Source organism: Symsagittifera roscoffensis, chromosome 5 (assembly GCF_963678635.1).
Source record: "Symsagittifera roscoffensis chromosome 5, txSymRosc1.1, whole genome shotgun sequence".
In the NCBI taxonomy this organism is placed as follows: Eukaryota; Metazoa; Xenacoelomorpha; order Acoela; family Convolutidae; genus Symsagittifera; species Symsagittifera roscoffensis.
This window is the reverse complement of record NC_087066.1, coordinates 31,829,437-31,848,520: the sequence shown is the minus strand read 5'-3', so window position 1 is coordinate 31,848,520 and position 19,084 is coordinate 31,829,437. Positions and strand designations below refer to the sequence as shown.

The following is a 19,084-nucleotide window of genomic DNA, read 5'->3' as shown; positions in this document are numbered from 1 at the left end:
GATATGGATGGAGCGATTGAATGAATAGAGATGAGAGTTCTTGAGCTTTTCTCGGGAATTGGCGGAATGCATTACGCTTTGAGAGCTCTTCTTAACTCAAATAAGAGCGATATTAAAGCGGAAATCACAGCTGTGGAAAATAATCAGAATGCGAATGAAGTGTACAGTTTCAATTTTGGAATTGAACCTATTTGCAAAAACGTGGAGTCATTACCTCGAAGTTATTTTGATGCTTCTAAATTTGACCTTCTTCTTATGAGTCCTCCTTGTCAGCCGTTTACACGTTTGGGTGCAGGAAAATCAGAAGGTGATATGAGATGCGAAGCATTTTTGTTTATAATCGAGTGCCTAGAATTGTCTGAAAATCCTATCAATTTGATTCTGCTTGAAAACGTGCAAGGCTTCGAGAAGTCGACGCCTCGAAATGCATTGATCGAATTGTTGCTGAAGAAAGGTTTTGATTTGCAGGAATTTATTCTAACGCCATTCCAATTCGGAATTCCAAACTCAAGACCGAGATATTATTTAATAGCCAAAATGGCATCAGAATTATCAAGAAATGGAGTCATACATCAGCTTCAAAACGGTCCAATTCAAGAGTTCGGCGATACTGTGAAAACTAGTGTATATGAGAATGAAGACGAGTCTAAGTTGCTTCATCAATGGGAAGAGCAATACCATCAATGCCATTCAGCCTGTGATTATTATCATCCAAAAGTGAAAGCAATCAGAAACTTTTTGAAAGTTCTACCTGCTGAAAGTTACGAGGCGGATATTTGCGAAAATGTGGGTGAAAAATCTCATCCTTTTCCGATTGATTTTGAGAACTTAGAAAATTATAAAATTAATAATGATGATTTGATTTCCAAGTTCCACATTTGTGAAATTTTTAGCTTCGAGTCATCTTGTTTTACAAAAGGATATCCGAAATGCCTAGGGAAGTCAGGTTCAATTTTAAGAATTAAGAAAAGTGAAGAAAATGATGACTTTATGCACAGGTATTTCACAGAATATGAAATAAGTTCACTTTTGGGATTTCCTATTGATTTTAAATTTCCTGATAAAATCAATTTGAAGCAGAGATATGCGATGTTAGGGAATAGTTTATGCGTTCCAGTTGTGACTCATTTACTGGATTTGTTAATTGATCTGAATAAATTTTTATGAATTCCTCTTTTTGCCTGTATTTTTTCTGAAAATCCCTCTATTTGGACATTGACTTGTATTATTTCTATCTGATGGCAGGCAGTGTCTGCTCAAAAGCGAATTGACGAGAAATGTGTTTTTAGCCTATTCGGCTGCAGTTATATTGGCTAAGATTTAGTGTGAAGGTAAATAAACAGTGCCTTTTTTATGAGAATCATGATTATCCATTTTAAGATCTTCTGAGTGATTAATAGTGATGGGTCACGTGAGAACTAAAACTGTGAAGCGAGCAGCACGGGTGCTGATCAACAAGTACTACAGCAAACTCTCCGATGACTTCCACTACAACAAGATGGTCTGTGGCACAGTGGCTGTCATTCCCAGCAAGAAACTGAGGAACCAGATCGCAGGGTCAGTACCATTCTCTCTCACTAGCATGAGGACCAAGGTTTCCATGTTTTGACGCCGTAACTTTTAGCTCCCCGAAAACTTAATTACAACACATTTTTATTCATTTTTTAACAAAAATTTAGGGGGTTGCTGGAGTTGTAGGACACCAAGGGCGATATAAGCATAAAAACCGAATGATTTTGAGGATTTTCAAAAGGTTCTACTTCTGTTGATAGATCTATAAATCTGTAACTTATTTAGTTTAAAAGTTTCCGACAGTTATCTACTATATTGAAAGTTGATCTACTATCAGCTATATTTCAATCCTTGCTTCAGATTATTGATGCTTTTTTTCTGGGTTAGTTGTTCAACTGTTAAAATAAAAGTGGGGTTAATCAATCATGTTCAGATACGTCACTCATTTGATGCGGCGAATTGAGAAGGGCAGTGACGTGAGAGGCATCTCCCTAAAACTGCAGGAGGAGGAGAGGGAGAGGAGGTACGATATAGTCCCAGTCCAGTCCCAGTTGGACCAGGAGACGATCGAGGTCGACAAGGACACCCACGAGATGTTGAAGCAACTCGGATTCGCCACCATCCAGAATCTCCAAGTCATGGAACAGTAAATCCCACCTGAGGAAGCACCATTGGATATTGGAATCGAACTTGGAAATTTATGATAGCTTGAATTCGATATGCGATGCTTCTGTTGATATTTTTGGTGGCACATTGTGAAGCTGGATTTAATACATTTGTACTATTCAGTTTCTCATACCCATTGTTTTTGTTTCAATTTTTGCTCTCGCAATAAGCGAAAGGATTGTAATCGGTTACTAAGCTTTTTCTCCGTTAATTACTTTTTCACAGGTTGACATTGGTAGTCATCTTCACGAACAGACGTATCTTGGACATTACTGCATTTCAAAATCCGTTCTATTCGAAATTTGCTTCCGTGTGTTGATTGTAAGTAAATTTACCAACTCCGATTTTCTTATCCTTCAGTTTTTTCGTCTTTTCTTTTTCCCATTTGTTCGGTTGATTTATTTTATCGGTTTAGTGACTTGATATTGCGTTCTTTGAATCTTTAGGGTGCTTATTTAGGTAGAATTTGTAGAGGTCGGTAAAGGGTCAGACAATGCCAAAAATAATTTCTTACGGCAGCTATTTTCTCGGTTTGCAGATTTCGTATTTAGATAAATGCACTCGTAGTGCTAAGTTTTTTGATTGTAATTTTGTTAGAATACGCATGGGAAATAAAAACGACAAAAAGTTGATTTGAAGAAATAAAAACATAAATGTATTATGGCATGTATTTTTCTAATGGTGTTTGCCTTTTGCCAAATTGTGAAGATAGTTTTTGCCTAAGTATCTTTGAACTCTTGCGATGAGCAAGGGTATTGCAATTGGGTACTAGCCGTTTTTCCCGTAAATAACTTTATTCTAAGAATGGTCAAAATTAGAAAGGGTAAATTTAGGTTCAGTTCATAATAAATTAAACATTTTTTGCGTCTCCGGCAATTTTGGTCTGAAGGTAACGAATACGCCTGTGACGGCAAAGGTTCTGGGTTCGAATCTGGCAGGACTTGTTTTTTTCCAAACAGTGAATATTCAGTTTCAAAAAAATTGTTCACTAATCATTTGTCTGCTTATGTTTTGTCGGCTTACTTGCCACATCATAGAATTGTTTTTTTTTGTTGTAGGCAAGTTAAATTGTAGTTGCTTAAGTGTTTTTTTTCTTGGCGGTTGTGTTTCTTTGTATCGCAACGGGTACGAAGCTCAGCTTCCCCTCTGTGTAGCAAACAGATCGTGGTTGCTTGCATTTAATTCGTAAGGTAGTTGGATTGATCACCAAATGTCGCTCGTTCTTTATCAAAGCGATTTTTCTTTCAAGGTTTATTTTGTGTTTCCTGAATTTTCAGAGACTTTTGTTCCGAGCATTTGAAAAATGCAGAGAAACTATGTATTTGGATGTTTCAGTTTTTTTTCCAAGCAAAATTAGGTATCACAAATAATGATCGGAAAGGATTGAGTGATATATCATATTAAAGCCATTTAAGTCGTTATTTCAATGACTTCAAAAAATTGTCCACGTTTTTTCCGGTGTCGAGAAAAATCGGTTTGAAATAAATGGTTTTTGTCTAATTTTGAGCGAGTACAGCGATCAAACATGCTTATTTATGCTTAAATTAATCCGCTTACAATAGCCTATATATGCTTGAATTTAGTTATGGATTTTAATTAACGTCATTTTGAAAACCAAAAACTCAAAAAACTTCAGCATAAACAATTGAAAATTTGCCGTTATTACTATGACTGTCGAATATGCCCAAGTTGTAGTTTTGTCCAGATCCTTTTATCACACCACGTAGAAAAACGAAACTAGTATAAAAGAAACTAATCTGAAAAAAACTAAACTAGTCTTTGTGCATTTTTAAAGAATATGGTCGGAACATTTGGGCTACTTGCTTATTAACCGGCTATCCGTATTTCTGTTGTTTTGCTTGTCTTTGCGAAGTGCAGCTTTGTGCCTTTGTTGTATGATGAATTTAGGAAATTCTTTAAAAAAAAACAGATTGTTGATTGTTTCCAAATAACAATGGACAAAGTGAAGAAGCTTTCTTAAGTCGTGTGGTTTCTTCGTTTATTTTTTCCTGGTGATAGTCTCAAAAGTGTTTGCTCTAAATTTTTTTCGGTGGTTTTACTTTTAGTTTCCTTTCAGGTTGACTTCAATTTCATATTCTTTTCCGAAGCCGCATTCCACTCTCCAATATAAAATGTGCAAATTGCTAGAAACAACGTGAATGACTGTTAATTTCAAAGGAATAATTTTTGAAAACTCCTTTTTGATCCAGTGTTCTCAAATGTTTTTTTGGTCAGTAAATCGTATAAGATTTTTGAATTTTGAAAAATTTCAAGGCCATATGGAATGATTGAAAAATAATTATATTTTCTAACAAGTTTTAAGTTCCTTGACGGTCTTATTGGCTATATTATTTATTGGCCATATTGAAATAATTTATTCGTTTTTGTTTCGACTTTCAAAGAAAGTTTTAGTCTCTAGACTAATTTCAACTTTTTAACTAGCAATTTTTGGTGGATGCATTTACGGAGTCTGAGATATTGATGCCCAATGCTAAGCGGCCGTGACCGAGTGTGATAAGGCGCGCGTCTCTCAGGACGAGGATCACGGAAATGTTATTTGCACTCACAGTCAGAGGTGTCCCAGTGTCATCCGCCTCAAGGTAGTAACGGCTATGGCGAAATGAATGACATACCACCTCCCCATTGAGGGTCCTGCATTGAGTAGGCTTGGGTTTAAATGCACAAAGTGTAGAAGATATTTCACCTGTGAGCGTTTTCACAAAACTATAATAGTTTTTATATGGGACTACCTCGACTACTATAGTTCAAATTAGGATAATTAACGTGGAAGAAGTTTAAATTATTCGACATTGAAATGTGCTTAGCAATTTGTTCTTATTAATACGTTGCCAGCCGTATATTCACATTTTTACTCTAGGTAGTGTGTTGCGGTATAAGGAACTTTTGATGGCTTTAGAGGGCATTCAGAACATTTAGAGCTTTGATCTGATACGATCCGTCTTGTTATGTATAGAAGGATGACTCAGAACAATTTCTCTTGAGGGATGGAAAATGTACTGTCAATTTGTACTGTCAATTTTTCAAGATCTTAATTGATGGCTGTTACCCTTGGCTACTGGAACATCCGTGGTCTTGCCGAACAAATCCGACTCGTTCTGGAGTATCTGGAGATACCTTATGAGCAGAAGATATACACTCCCGAAGGATACCAAGAGTGGTTTGCGAAGGACAAACTTGAACTGGGAATCGATTTTCCTAATTTGCCATATCTGGTTGACGGAGACTTCAAAACATCACAATCATGTGCAATTTTGAAATACATTGGCCGGAAACACGGATTATTTGGCGGAGGTTCAAACGAGGAAATAACCAAACAAGAGGCAATGTTGGATACTGTTCATGATATGCGAAATAGGTTCTCGACGCTTTGTTACGGCGATGATTTCGAAGCGAAAACCGCCGAATATTCGGAATACTGTGTGAAAATGCTGAAACAGTTCGAAATGTGGTTTGCAAGCAAGAAATATTTGCTAGGTGACAAACTGTTTGTTGGAGATTTCTACATGTACGAGGTGTTAGATATCAACGAAGTCTTTGATTCGAAAGTGCTGGAGCCGTTTTCGAATGTAGCGAGGTTCAAAAAAGACATAGCTTCTCTACCGCAGATCGAAAAGTATCTGAAAAGCGACAAATTTAAGAAGTTTCCTATTAATGGGCCATCGGCTAAATGGGGTGGAGGCAAAGAACAGTGAATGCGCAACTAAACTACTAATTGTTTGTAATTTGCATTAAAAATTACTTGAATTACTCCGATGCATATGGAAATTCAATTTTTTCCATTGACTGAAACCTGTTTGCCAGAATGATGCATATCTTGACTTAGCAATATTATGTAAATTTAAGAGTTAATAACCTAGATATTCATTTAAATAATGTGTGTGAATAACCTAGATATTCAATTAAATAATGTGTGTGGCGAGTTTTTTTCAAAGCTCACAGTGAGCAGGTCAGGAATTAGCTTTTATTTTTGAGAAGTTGAGGCAAAGGTTTTTACATGGTCTTCAACCAAAGAAGGTCATTTTTTGAAATAATCGAAAGAAATGTCTATTTCAGGGGCCCTTAGAAAATCAAAGTTGTGCGCTTTAGATGCATCAAAACATTTTTTGTAATATAGACGATTTAATTTTGTGACAACTTCTGACAGAGTATACTGAATCGGATTGATTGCTTGTGTTGAGATCTAAAAGTTATTTGAGTTATGAAGGAGTGTTGAGTGCTTCTATTATTCGTAGTTTAGTTGCATTTTAGATTTTTTTTAGTTTATTCACTTTCAAGTGCTTAACGCTCGTGTTTCTGAGCTAACCATCAAAGCTCACAAATATATTTTAAATGTTCAACTACAATAGTTTAATATGTAGTATACTATGTAGAAAAATTGGTTTGGGTCGGTTCGTCTGAAAATATCTTTATTATTATTTTTTTAAATTTGAGACTCAATTTCTCGAAGTTTACTCATTACAACCCATTATTTATATCATACGGATCAAATTTAAAGTTATTTTGTTCAACATGGACGCCGAAATTGAGAGTAAGTTCCCGGAAGTGAAATTTATGATCACATGTTCACTCTGCCACAATATCCTGTTCGAGCCTCGAACACTGCCTTGTCAACACTCGTTCTGCTGCAGATGTCTCAGTGCATGGACAAAGGTAGGGTATAAAATTAAACTAATAAATAAAGATCGTTTTTAAAGGCGATTACTATGAAACAGATTACATAAGATTAGTGGAAAAGTCAGAGGCACCATAAAAGGATATGTATAATCCTCTTGATTTAAGGAGCTGCGCTTTAGGGTGTTTTTACAGTTGCATTTCAAAAACTTTTAAACATGTCCTAAACGGGAGTCACTGCTAAACCAAGGTTTATCAAGGAACAGTGTGCATCTTGTTCATTTTCGGTTATTTTTATAGGTTTTTGATTTGATATGTCCATTTTTACACCTGCGAGAGTAACGTTCTTGTAATCGGGAGCTAGAATTTTCCCCGTAAACAACTGTTACAAATATTATTTGCTTTTGCTGCCTGCTTTGTTATTGAACCTTAACAACTGCCAGGTTCGTTGCCACTTGGACTAGAGCTAGCATGGTGCCTTTGCACCATAACGACTGGGGTAGGATTTCGGTCGGATGAAAAAGTATGAAATTGAAATTTTTTTTCGGTAAAAAGTGAATAATCGGAATTTCCTTTTTCTGCTCAAGCTTTGCCGGCTAAATTGTCACAGGATTTTTCGTGTGCTGTAAGCAATTTACATTGCAAGTGCAATTGTTGTTCATTTTATTTTCAGGGGGAGTTGAAATCTTTTGGTTCATTTGGTGTCTGCTCAAAGGTTGTCGGCTTAGTTGTCACATCACTAATTTTTCTTTTTTTTTGTGATGCAAGCATTTTTCCTTGAAGTTGCAAATGCAAGTGGTGTTCCTTGTGGCGTAGGTGGGACTTTAAACTTGTTCTTGATAAAATCATCTTTTTTGACTCAACTTGTGTCTGCCTAAAGACTGTCGACTTTGTTTCCTATTCGTCAATTTTGTTCCGTTGCCTTTTTATGATTCAAATTTTTGGCGTGTTTGCCTACAATGAACTATTATTGAGAAAAACGAAAATATAACGTTTGGCAGACCTAGTTTTTCCACCTTTTTCCATTTTCGACTTCTAATGTTTTGTTTGTGTTCGTGTTGTATCGCAAGTGGTGCGAAGCTCCGCTTCGCATCTGTGTTACACTTGCGATAACCAAGGTTGTTGCAATCAGTTACTAGATAAAAAAAGTCTTATCTAAATGTTTTGAAAGCCAAATTTTTTTCAAGTTTCTCTTAAAAAAGTTTGCTCAATCCTTTTTTAAGATTCAATTGTTTTACTTATTGGCTTTTTTTTGAGCGTTATGTTTGTTTACGTAAAATTTAAGGCAAAGAATAAAAATTTTCAAAGAGATTTTTTTCCAATATTTTAAAAGTATGCATTTGAGAAGCTGTAGTGAGTGGTTGGACAGGGATAGGGATAGGCCTTGGATTTGTGCAAAATAGAACCAGAGTTTGAATTGTATCTCAACCTTTTCCAGAAGTGACTATTAAGTTTTCTTGGCTCATAATTTGTTGCCAGTTTAATTTCCATGATTAATTTTAATTTGATGTGGCTCTAAAAGTTCTGACAATTTTACACAAGAAGATTTATTTCAAAAAAAGATATTTTTATTTCCGCTGCTCTACTGAAACCGTTGGCTCACTATTTTCGGCATGGTAATTTATAGCTGTTAAAATTCAGAAACATCAACAGATATGTTTGTATCAATGTCTCAAGTCTTATATACACTATGAGGGACTTCGATATATTTTACTGCCTTCTGTCATACCTTTTGCTTTGAGAATTAATTCAGTAGTTCTTTTAAGAAAAAACCAAGAATTAGCTCTTTTGTTATCATTATTGAAATGATTTAGTCTTGAATTAATGTTTTATTGATTAGGAAAATCAAACGGAGAATCATCTGTTGCGAAAGCAAAAACTAAAAGCTTGCGGACGATTTTTTTCCTTAAAGTTTTATTATACTGATGAACGTGACTTTCACATTAGACAGCTTGTCGTCTTGATTTTTTTATATTTAATTCTTTCCCAAACATGATTTCATCATATTTTCTTTTTTAAATGATATACTCAGTTTTTTTGCATGTGATCTATTAGTTTTTTAATCAATACTGAGAAGGTGTGGGGAATGCACTTGATTGTAATTATGGGAGAATTTAAAAAGTGTGCGACAGGAATATGCCAGAAATTAGCTGATTTGTTAAATAAACATGCAAGTTGAAACAAGGATAGCCGGTTGCTATGCAAGTAGCGCAGAATGTTCTGACCATATTTCGAAAAAAAAAACAGATAAAATTGAAACATAAAAATTGATTAAAAAAAATTCTATTATTTTCTGCTCATTAGTGTCGTTTTTAGCATGGCTTGCGATTTTAGAATTATACAAACGCACAGAAACTTAAAGAATAAGACATAACGATAACATTTGTCTTCCAAAAAATGGAAAACAAAAATTGAAAAAAAGAACATGTTTTTTCTTTTTCAAATTTTATTTTAGTTTTTTTTTTACAAAAGTTCTTGCCAACGAAGCACAAATTTTTGCATCTTAAACTTTTTTTTCGAGTAAATTTATTTTTTCTTGGCCTTAAGGTCGAAAAAAGAGAAACAATCAAAATTTTCAATACAAAGTTCCTCACCATTTTCAATGGTCGGAATATTGATTTAACTTCAGATAGACAAACACCTGGATTTGAAATCATTATCTTTGTTTCAACTTTTCAAATCTCATCTTTGCTTCTAAATTTTTACTGTATTAAACCCCTAAATTGAGGCTATAGGGGGCGGCTCAGTTGCCTCAATATTTGTGGAACTTGCAGAGAAAACTTTTCACTCGGGGAAATTATTCACATTTATCACGCCCATTTTAGTTGATTCAAATGCATGTTCCAAGTGTACCTCATTTAACGCACACTCAGAACCAAAAACGAAGATGGCTTGAAAAATAGCTGTTTTGTTCTTTAAGTAAAACTTGTAGAATCTGAGCAGAACAAAAGATACATAAAAACCAGGATTACTCAGTTACGGTTGGTTTTACCAAAAGGAAATCAATAATAGTAATAATTTATTATTTTTAAACCTGTTTCTTCCAAATTTTTTATTTCTTTTTAATCCAAAAGTTTTTTCACTTCAGTACGATAAAGTTAATATCGTACGATATTTTTAATTTATGGCAAAAATCTGAAATTATCTACCTTCTAGCTGCATTGAATTTTTATTGACAATCCAATACGTGCCTTAAACAACTTTGATATTTTTTGAGTTTTTGCAAACTAAATTCTTTGATACGTTTTTGGTCTCTGCATAATGAAAAATTGAATTTTTTTCACATTTTTTTCAAAAATTGTAGCAAAATTAGGCTTTCAATGTGATGGGGATATAAAGCTACACGATTCAAAAAATGATTAGAAGCAGTAGCGGACTTAGAGCGGGGGGCGTCCCCCTTTTTACTACTTTGAGATATCCATTTTTGGCTGACTGACCCTAAAATTTTTCTAAAGGCGCCTTTGGCGCCAATATAGACTAATTTTGAGGGGGAGCGCGCGCCGAAAAAACGCGATTTTTTGGTTAAAGTTTTCCAAAAATGCCTAAAAACGCCTTCTTTGGCCTGTTTTTTCAAAAAATTGCCTGCGACGCAAGAAATTTGGTGGAAAAGTGATTTGGCAGAGTTCAGAATATCAATTTGGTCGACCTAAAAAAAGGTCGACAAAATTTAATAATTCGCATTGCCCCCCCTACCACAATAAAGTCTTAGATCCGCCCCTGATTAGAAGGATTTTATTTGTCCCGGTCCAAAAAGTTGTTGATATTAATTGAAGCGCCTTAAGTTTCATCTATCTCTTGAAATTTCGCAACAATTAGAAAAAGTAATAGCCATTTTTAGAGGTCTATTAAAATTAGAAAGCTGATACCGACCTTATAGAAAAAAATATCAGTCAGTCTGTAAAAACGATGTTACGAGGTAAATTCATGCCTGGAGAAGAATTCAACGCGCGAGAAAGGCATATTTGTAAGGCCTCCTCCTATTCTATGCAATATATTGTATTGTGATAACGTGAAGGCAAGCTTGCCTACACGTTATCACAATACATTTCATAGAATTTTAAAAAGGATCACAGCACAATAAAGGCAAGCATGAATGACTTTATAGAACCTAATAGAATAGTTGGCTCATTGTTGCTTCAGAATAGCACGTACAGTAATAGAGGACTGGAATGTCCCACGTGTCAGAATAAGTTCCCAAGTATGACCCTGGAGGACCTCAGGATAGACATGAAGGTGTTGATGCTGCAGAAGATGGCAGGAGTGCACACTTTTGACACGGCCACGCCCCCCACTAGTGGAAGATTGACAAACGGAGATTCCAAATCAACCGGTGGCAGAAACCACCTCCAAGGTCCATCTCAAAACGTTACAAAATATTGCTAACTTATGCAGATTTTTTTTTTTCAATTTGTGGCTACGCGCTTTAGCCAAGTTACTAATTATATGCTGGGTGAGAATTAAACTTTTTCTTCACCCTGAGTATATAAGCATGCAAGTAAAAGTCGAATCATCTATCGTTCTGCTCTCGAAATGTTTCTGAATTTTGAAAGTTTTTTGAATTGAAATGTGTAATTGACTATGCTAGAAACTTTAAATGCAGTTAATTTGTACCTTTTATTGTTGCATGTATAGGAGTTGAGGATGATTTCATTGAGATCGGTGACACAAATGGATCGAATCTGCAGTCGGGAATCAGAATCCAGGGTCTCGGGGATGACTCGGACTCCTCGTACCTCGGAGAGCCGACAGGTGAAGCGTATGTGGACTCAGATCTCAGGTGAGATCATTTTGTCTGCTTTGTTTTCGGGCTGACAAACAAAGCAGACAAAAGCTCTAATTACTAATTATTGGTGATCTACGTCGGTCTCTATAAATGGCAAAAGCAAAAAGTCGGAACAGCAGACAGACATATGGAGCAAACATCATAGCGATCTAGTTTATTTGGCATGAATGGCAATTCTATGAAACATTAAACATTGGGTCTACATAGGGTAAAGCATGCTCATTGCTTGGCAAGATGTTTTTGGTACAACGACATTCCAGCCGATTTCAAAATGCGACTTGAAAAACTTTCGGCGCGTCTGAAGTAAAAATTTTCCCCTCTGTCACTTTTTTTGCACTTCTCGCATGTCCTAAGTTGTCCAAATTCCAAACGAGTAAGTGCTCCCGTTCTTTAAAAAATGGCTTCTAAGGTATTTGCAAACTTAATTTTGCTTTACTGAAATTTATATTTCTTGATACCTCAGTTGTCTGACTAAACTTCAATCAGGCAGGAGTTTTATGCGGAGAACAACGATGTAAATTGGAGTTCCTTGAAATGGGTGTTCAATTGAAATTGTCTATTCTGGTTGCGTAGTTACTGGATTCGTTTCTGATGTTTAAGTTCACTGGATGAGATGGATGGAGCGGCGAATGTTTATCTGACTTCTGAGAGTGACTCAGACCCTGAACAAGACGAGAAGCTTCTAGAAATCTCTAAACTAGAGGTAGTGCACAAGCTTTTTGACGATGAAGACCTGGATACGAGTCAGTTTGATAAGATCTTCCTCGACAAACCGATCATCCGAAAATGCGTCGACATTAAACATAAAAAAGTATGAAAAAACAAGATAATGCGCGCAGTTTAAGCGCAAAATTTTTTTTGTATTTTAACTTCAGTGCTGTTATGTGTTTGAATTTACGAATAATTGCAGACATCAGTTGTTTTCGATAAATATGTTGTTCATGCTTTTTCTCTGACATATGCATTAATATCTGGTCCCTGAATAATATTGCGCAACCCTATCAGAATATTTGATAGTCCAGTGTATAAATATTTGGAAGATTTTGCGTCCAAATTATAGTGTTTTATCTATCTTTTTGAATAAAACATTTTTAAAAAAAAAAATTCATATAAGCGTGAATTCAGGATGCAGTAGCGAATGCTAGAAGAGAATTTTGAACGTTCCATTTGTTAATATTTATCTTTACTTCGTAGGCAAACCTTATCAATTTATTTATGCGAGTATATTTCAATTGTTTAGGAGCAAAAGGAACCCTTCGTGCACGACCTCTCGCTGACTCGCGATGGGAATCTGTTCGTAGTGGACATCAACAACAACGTCGTCAAGTGCTGTGACTCGGAGGGACTGATTCTGAAGAAGAGTCCGAAGAAGTTGACCTTCAGACCCATCAGACTGTGTGAACTGTACACAGGAGAGATGCTGGTGGTGGAGATGAACAAGTTCGGGAGGGGCAAGATCACACAAGTCCAACGGTTTGTAATTTTCTTTGTTGATTTAAGTATCGGTTTCTTACTATCGCAATTCGTATTTTCAAGCAAAGTTCTATCCTGGGCCGTGACGTATGGACTTATGACACGACCATTGCGACACAAAGTATGTATGTCTCGAACATCGTGACCCAAAAAGGGTTCATTGAAACCATCCGGACTCTTCAAGTTCCAAAATAATCTATAAACATATTTAAAACAAGAATAGCCGGTTACTGTGCAAGTGGCACAGAATATTCCGACCATATTCTTTGAAAAATTAAAAGAAATTTTTTTTTCTTCAAAATAATGTTGTTTTTTTTTGTGTGGCATGACAAAATGATCTGACGTAAAACTATAATTGAGGCATATTTGATAGCCATAGTTACACAGACAACAGGACGACAGCTTTTGAAGAAACATTTTAAAAAAGGTAAAAAATAGGTAAGAGGCCTTTTTTTCAGCATGGCCAATTGTCATTAGATTTTTCAGCATGTTTTTTTATATTTGTAATATTTTTGGAAAAGTTTTCTGATGCGGAATTCCAATCTGTTTTTTTTTTCCTGTTGAGAGTTTTCAATCAGGGTAATAAAAATTTAGTCCCGATCAAATAATATTTTTTAATAAATTGAGACGTATACAGATAATATTTTAATATGATTAGGTGGAGTTACAATCTGACTTCTGAATAAGTATAATAATGTTTTCCAGACTTTGCTTGTAAATTTTGATAATTAAATTTTGTTGATTGCAAACTTCTTAGCAGTTCTAGCTCGATCGAGAATTGTATCTAGTCGTCCCTCTTTTTGTGTTGTGATCTGTTCAGACTTCCCAATTTTGTTGTTGCTTGGTCTAGCTTGTCAACAGTCGGCGCCATAACCTTTTGACATTTCCAGTACCACCCCAAAATGATAATAAATAGTGTTGTTCAAATCCAGATTGCAGTCAGAAATGCCTCAGGCTTATAATAATATAATTATAAGTAAAATTCATTGCTGTCAAAAATTAACCAAATCAACATGTCCGCTGCTCGGCGGTATTATTCGACCCTACTTCGGCATCAACAAGCCACAATGTAATTGAATAATTAAGTAGTAATTTTAAAAATTTGAAATGATCAAAATATATGTAGAGAAATAATTAATTCAATATAATCAAATGATATATCCTAGCAATTTGAATGAGAAAGTTTCATCTTGAATGCAACCGGCCAAACAAGATAAGCAAACTAATTCAGGCAATCATCATTTCCTTCCATCAGTTGTGTTAATATCGCATTGTGCGTATGATGATCGTAGTGAACATGATCCGTGATTGATTTGTAAATGGGTTCTACCAATATCTTCGCCAATTTTTTTTTGAATTTTTTTCTCGAGAAAATTATTAAGAACGTCTATTTATGCTTGCCACAAATCTCTTGGTAGAATAGATACTACGAGAATTTTTCAATGTGGTATTACGTCAGTCAATTCCTTCATCGCTTTTGTGATTTCATTTGGCTTTTTTGAAAAAGTGTAAATATCTGTAACTCTTGCGTCTTAACCTTACCTTTCCAACACGCAACCCTTAACCCAGATAATTCAATGAAAGGGATTTCCGTTTCATACACACTACACACCATTCGAGTAAGTGTTTTTCAGATAATTACCGTGACTATCGTCTTTAATCCAGTCCTTTTTGCTTTTTGTCTTCTTTGAATTGTGTTTTTTTTTAACCATTTGTTCCTTGCTAATTGCGTCGGTATGTAATCTTTCTGAAATCTGTGCCAGATTTGATGAACATTTATTTGAGCTGCCTTGAAATTCTTCCGATGACCTTCATATTCTTCCGATGACCTTCATACTCTTCCGGGCGTATTGGGAACATTTCCGATCCTGATGATCGAATCAAGGAATTATTTAGGGCAATCGCTTCAAAACTATCAACGTCATCGGGAACTAATCTGAGAGGTCTTTGGCTTAGAATTCCTTCAACTACGCAGACAGCTGTGGTCAAAATGTGCTCTGGCATGTTTTGTGTTCCCTTGACATTATACATTGCCTTTTTTGCACTCCTCACGAGTCGTTCTCGTGTGGCGCATTTGGTGGATTGAACTTCCGTTCAATGTCCCGATTTAATAATATTTGTTAATCACTTAAGAAGTATACAATAAAGATTATAAAAAAATTAAGTGGACTTACAACCTGGCTTATAAATAAAATATTGTTTTCTAGACTTCGCTAGTAATTTTTGAGAATTAAATTTTGTTGGTTGCAGATTTCAAAGCAGTTTTTGATTGATCGAGATTTGTATCAAGTTGTCCCTCTTTTTTGTCTTGTGATCTGTTTAGACTTATTTCTCATTTCTGTTGTTATTCAGTCTAGCTTGTCAACAGTCGGCGCCATAACTTTTTGTCTTTTGCAGTACCACCCAAAATGATAATAATCAGTGTTATTCACATCCAAATTGCAGTAATAATTGTCTCAAGCTTATAAAAATATATAATATAAATATAGGTAAAATGTCCTTGCTGGCAAAAAAAGAATCAAATCATTCCGATGCTCGGCGTTGATTAAAATCAAGTTTGATTCCCAAAATGACATTAAAAATCTCCAAACACTAATTTTACTCGAGTAAAACTAAAATTAAGCAGAAATAAGCGTGCTAGCTTGCTTTTTTTGCTCGAATTTGTACGAATTTTTTTTTCAAATCGATTTTTCTCGACACAGAGGAAAATTTCTTCAAAATTTTAAATGTCGTTCGTAACACGATCGAAACAGCTTTAGAATTATATATCAGTCAACTCTCTCCGATGATTTTTTGTGTAGGCTAATTTTGCGTGGAAAACAAAAAAGGACAATCTAAAACACCCGAATAGAAAGTTCCTTCCCATTTTTCAAATGGTTGGAACAAAAATGGGGCGCATTGTGAAGAATTACACGAAAAAGTAGTGAATTCGGGGTTACAAATCTTCAAAATGTGAAAGTATACGCTAGCAGAGCTTTCGAGGCAATGATCATAAACCTGGCTCTAGCTCATTTGCGTGATTTGAATGAGCGTCTTGACAGCCATTTTCAAGCATACACGCATCGTATAGCATACAAAGTTGGTGATAGTGCAAACTGAACTGTCAATAGACACGCATGCTTAGACTTTTATACTTCATGGTGGCTTGTCCTGTTTGATAGTTCGATGATCGTGCAATTCAAGAAAAACAATAGGTGACTTTAAATTCCACTGATGCCAGCCACTCGTTTCTATCTAGACATATACTGAAATAGACACGAAGAAACCGGTTAAGCAATTAGTAACAGGTGAAAACTCGTAAAAGGCGATGTCATGTAAGTAGCGAAGCAGCGAACGCTTGTTCCGCGTCGACTCGAGTGAGTGGTATTCTCGCTGTAATAAGTCTTTGTCGATTAATCGGCTGTCACCCGTTTTCTTCTGTCACAAATAGTCACCTCACGGTTAAAAATGCTATAATAACAGAAATACATGACTATCGCCACATAAAATAATGAAATATCTATGATTGTGATGGTGATAGATCTCTGGCTGACAAAGAGTCTTCGAATAAAGACGTGCTCCGATCCCTGAAGAAGATCTGCGTGGTGCGTCAGATGCCGGAGGACAGGAAGCGGTTCTACTGTGGGGACTCGGATGGGTTTGTGCACCGTGTGAATCTGAGGAGTCCCGAGGCTTACTTGAAGTTCCACTCTGTGCTGCCTAGAGTGTACCACATGGCCACTGCTAATAGCACCATTGCAGTCAACGACGGAAATTTGCGAGGTAATTATATGGGTTTCGCTCTTCTTTAGTTGGTCCCTTTTCAGATCAGTGGTGGAACTAGAGCTTTTCCCAACGAGATGTGTGGGGTGTCAAGGGCATTGGTTTTTTCAAAAAATGGAAAATTTTGTCGACTTTTTTAGGCAGACCAAATTGATTATCAGAGCTTCCGAAAAATCTGTTAAGATCGTTTTTGAAAGCAAGCCAAGGAACTCCTTTTTGGGCTCTTTTTGGACGGTTTTGACCAAAAAATTGGGTAAATTAGCGCAGGGTCCACCCTCTAATTTAGTATATATTGGTGCCAAAGGTCCCTTCAGAAAAATTTATGATCGTTTTTCCGAAAATTTATGTCATAAATTAGTCCCAAAGGGGGTTCCTTTGGGTGGTGTTGGGTCAAACCCCTGAGAAGGAAGTGTCAGCCACCACCTCCGCTCCTAAATCCGTCCCTGTTTCAGCTAAACGTAGATTCAAAGCAAGTTATAATGTAAGCAAACTTGAGATTCGACTTTCAACAAAAAAACTTGCTTCGATTTTGAGCTATGCGTCGGGGATAGCTGCTATTGCGGTTGGTTTTCCCTAATAGCAGAATTTTTACTGGAACAGAAAACTACCTTTTCTGACTAATTTGAGCAAAAAATTTTTAAGATCGAAATAATTTAACTGATTTTTATTTGTATAAGGTTTCGAAATTGGTTTTAGGCAACACATCCAAAATAGTGCGAATCTTTGACGAGCAAGGTGACCTCAAGTGGTCTTACAGCGGGACCCAGAAACACCCCTTCATCTACCACGGAGACATGGTATTCCACGGGGACTACCTCCTGGTATGCGACTTCTGGGCATCCAAGATCCACGCTCTATTCGTCCCTGGAGAAATGCCTGCCAGAGTGATTGACTTGAAACAGGACATTGGTCTCCGGTTTCCCAGCTCAGTGACGACCACTGTTGATCATAAACTGGTGATGGCCGCCCAGAAAGCGGGAGAGAAGAAGAGTTTCATTTTCACGCTGGAATATTTGGCGTGACAAATTTTATCCTCATCTAGTAATGGAAAATGTGCCTCATTTAGTCAAGTTTCTTATCAATTTATTGACAGTTCTAAAAATGAAAATTTTGCAACGCGTTTCTTTTGAACCCCACGATTTTTTGAGTTTTCAAAGTTGGAGAAATTGGTGAATTTAATCGCAATAAAATGCATTAATAAAAGAAAAATTGAAACCTCAAGGTTTTGGATCCGTATGTTTTTGCTTAAAGGCCGTTGAGATTCTAGTAAATTAATTCTTGAATGGCTTTACCCGCAACTGATGAAAACGCAGTCTTTTAATTGTTTTTTTTTTGCAACAAGAAGCTTATGGGACTTGAGATGAGAAATTTTGACTGGTTTTTCTGAGTGATTTCTGTGCTACTGTCTCCAAAATTTGTGCTCACTGCTGTTGTTAATTTCAACAAATTTATCTAAAAATGGGTGCAAATTGCTCGTTAATTTGTCGTTTTTTCCCAGCCCATCAAATGGGTTTCAGTCTCATTCTGTTCCAGCATCAGTTTTACAGATTTAGTAGCAAAAGGACGACGAAAAAAGTTCAAATAAAATAATTTTAGTTTTCAAGGAGAGGTTAGCATTCAATATTTTTGTCTTTTTTATGAATGTTTTTAAGCCCAATTATTGATCTATGATTTGATTGGTTTTTTTATCAGCAGTGTAGTGTATTAGTACGAGCCTTCTTTTTTTCTAAGCTAACTCGCAAATAGAAGTTAGTTAAAGTATGATAGTTGGGTCCCAAAAGTTTAGATGGGTCCCTGAAGAAATTTTTTAGGCCTTAAAAACTTCGAAAATATCGTTCGCACTTGTTTACTTATGTTTTTGAAATTTTCACAAAAAAGATGCGGGACCCATTTTTCCTACCTGCATTTTCTTGGGACCCAACTATCATACTTGTACTTAAAAGCGTTCATTGGAAATAGAAAGTTACTTGGAAGCAGGGGCGGATCTAGGATTTTCTCGACTTTTTTTTAGGTCGACCAAATTGATTTTCTGAGCGCTCTCCCCAACCAGTACAAAGACCTTAATTAGACCAAATTTTTTCCGTCGCGGGCAAATTTTCGAAAAAAAAGCATTTTTAGACTCTTGGAAAATTTCGACCAAATAATCGTGTTTTTTCGGCGCGGGCTCCCCCCTCAAAATTAGTATAGATTGGCGCCTTAAGAAAATTTTTAGGGTCCGTCACCAAATATGGATATCCGAAAATAGTACCAAGGGCA

At 36.0% G+C, this 19,084-nt stretch overlaps 5 protein-coding genes across 5 annotated transcripts in view; all 5 read left to right on the top strand.

Moving 5' to 3' along the window:
• Positions 1-19,084, top strand: part of LOC134845485 (acylamino-acid-releasing enzyme-like) — a 284,730-nt gene that overhangs the window by 26,043 nt on the left and 239,603 nt on the right. The window lies entirely within an intron of this gene.
• LOC134846319 (tRNA (cytosine(38)-C(5))-methyltransferase-like) lies at positions 29-1,168 on the top strand. The gene has a single exon (XM_063863626.1). It carries the CDS (start codon positions 31-33, stop codon positions 1,165-1,167), a length of 1,137 nt encoding a protein of 378 aa, XP_063719696.1. The 5' UTR covers positions 29-30; the 3' UTR covers position 1,168.
• LOC134846704 (small ribosomal subunit protein eS17-like) lies at positions 1,403-2,162 on the top strand. Its single transcript, XM_063864089.1, has 2 exons — positions 1,403-1,557; positions 1,946-2,162. The coding sequence occupies exons 1-2, from the start codon at positions 1,403-1,405 to the stop codon at positions 2,160-2,162; spliced, it is 372 nt and encodes a 123-aa protein (XP_063720159.1).
• Positions 4,544-6,118, top strand: LOC134846022 (glutathione S-transferase Mu 2-like). The gene has a single exon (XM_063863190.1). The coding sequence runs from the start codon at positions 5,235-5,237 to the stop codon at positions 5,889-5,891; it is 657 nt and encodes a 218-aa protein (XP_063719260.1). The 5' UTR covers positions 4,544-5,234; the 3' UTR covers positions 5,892-6,118.
• LOC134845874 (uncharacterized) lies at positions 6,434-17,948 on the top strand. The gene is made up of 7 exons (XM_063862977.1): positions 6,434-6,849; positions 10,951-11,161; positions 11,443-11,587; positions 12,194-12,404; positions 12,834-13,066; positions 16,587-16,828; positions 17,525-17,948. The coding sequence occupies exons 1-7, from the start codon at positions 6,709-6,711 to the stop codon at positions 17,848-17,850; spliced, it is 1,509 nt and encodes a 502-aa protein (XP_063719047.1). The 5' UTR covers positions 6,434-6,708; the 3' UTR covers positions 17,851-17,948.

Coding starts and splice junctions, on each gene's coding strand:
- LOC134846319 (XM_063863626.1), top strand. CDS start 31: ATGAGAGTTCTTGAGCTTTTCTCGGGAATTGGCGGAATGCATTACGCT.
- LOC134846704 (XM_063864089.1), top strand. CDS start 1,403: ATGGGTCACGTGAGAACTAAAACTGTGAAGCGAGCAGCACGGGTGCTG. Junction 1,558..1,945: donor CTGAGGAACCAGATCGCAGG/GTCAGTACCATT, acceptor AATCATGTTCAG/ATACGTCACTCATTTGATGC.
- LOC134846022 (XM_063863190.1), top strand. CDS start 5,235: ATGGCTGTTACCCTTGGCTACTGGAACATCCGTGGTCTTGCCGAACAA.
- LOC134845874 (XM_063862977.1), top strand. CDS start 6,709: ATGGACGCCGAAATTGAGAGTAAGTTCCCGGAAGTGAAATTTATGATC. Junction 6,850..10,950: donor GTCTCAGTGCATGGACAAAG/GTAGGGTATAAA, acceptor TTGTTGCTTCAG/AATAGCACGTACAGTAATAG. Junction 12,405..12,833: donor TCGACATTAAACATAAAAAA/GTATGAAAAAAC, acceptor TCAATTGTTTAG/GAGCAAAAGGAACCCTTCGT.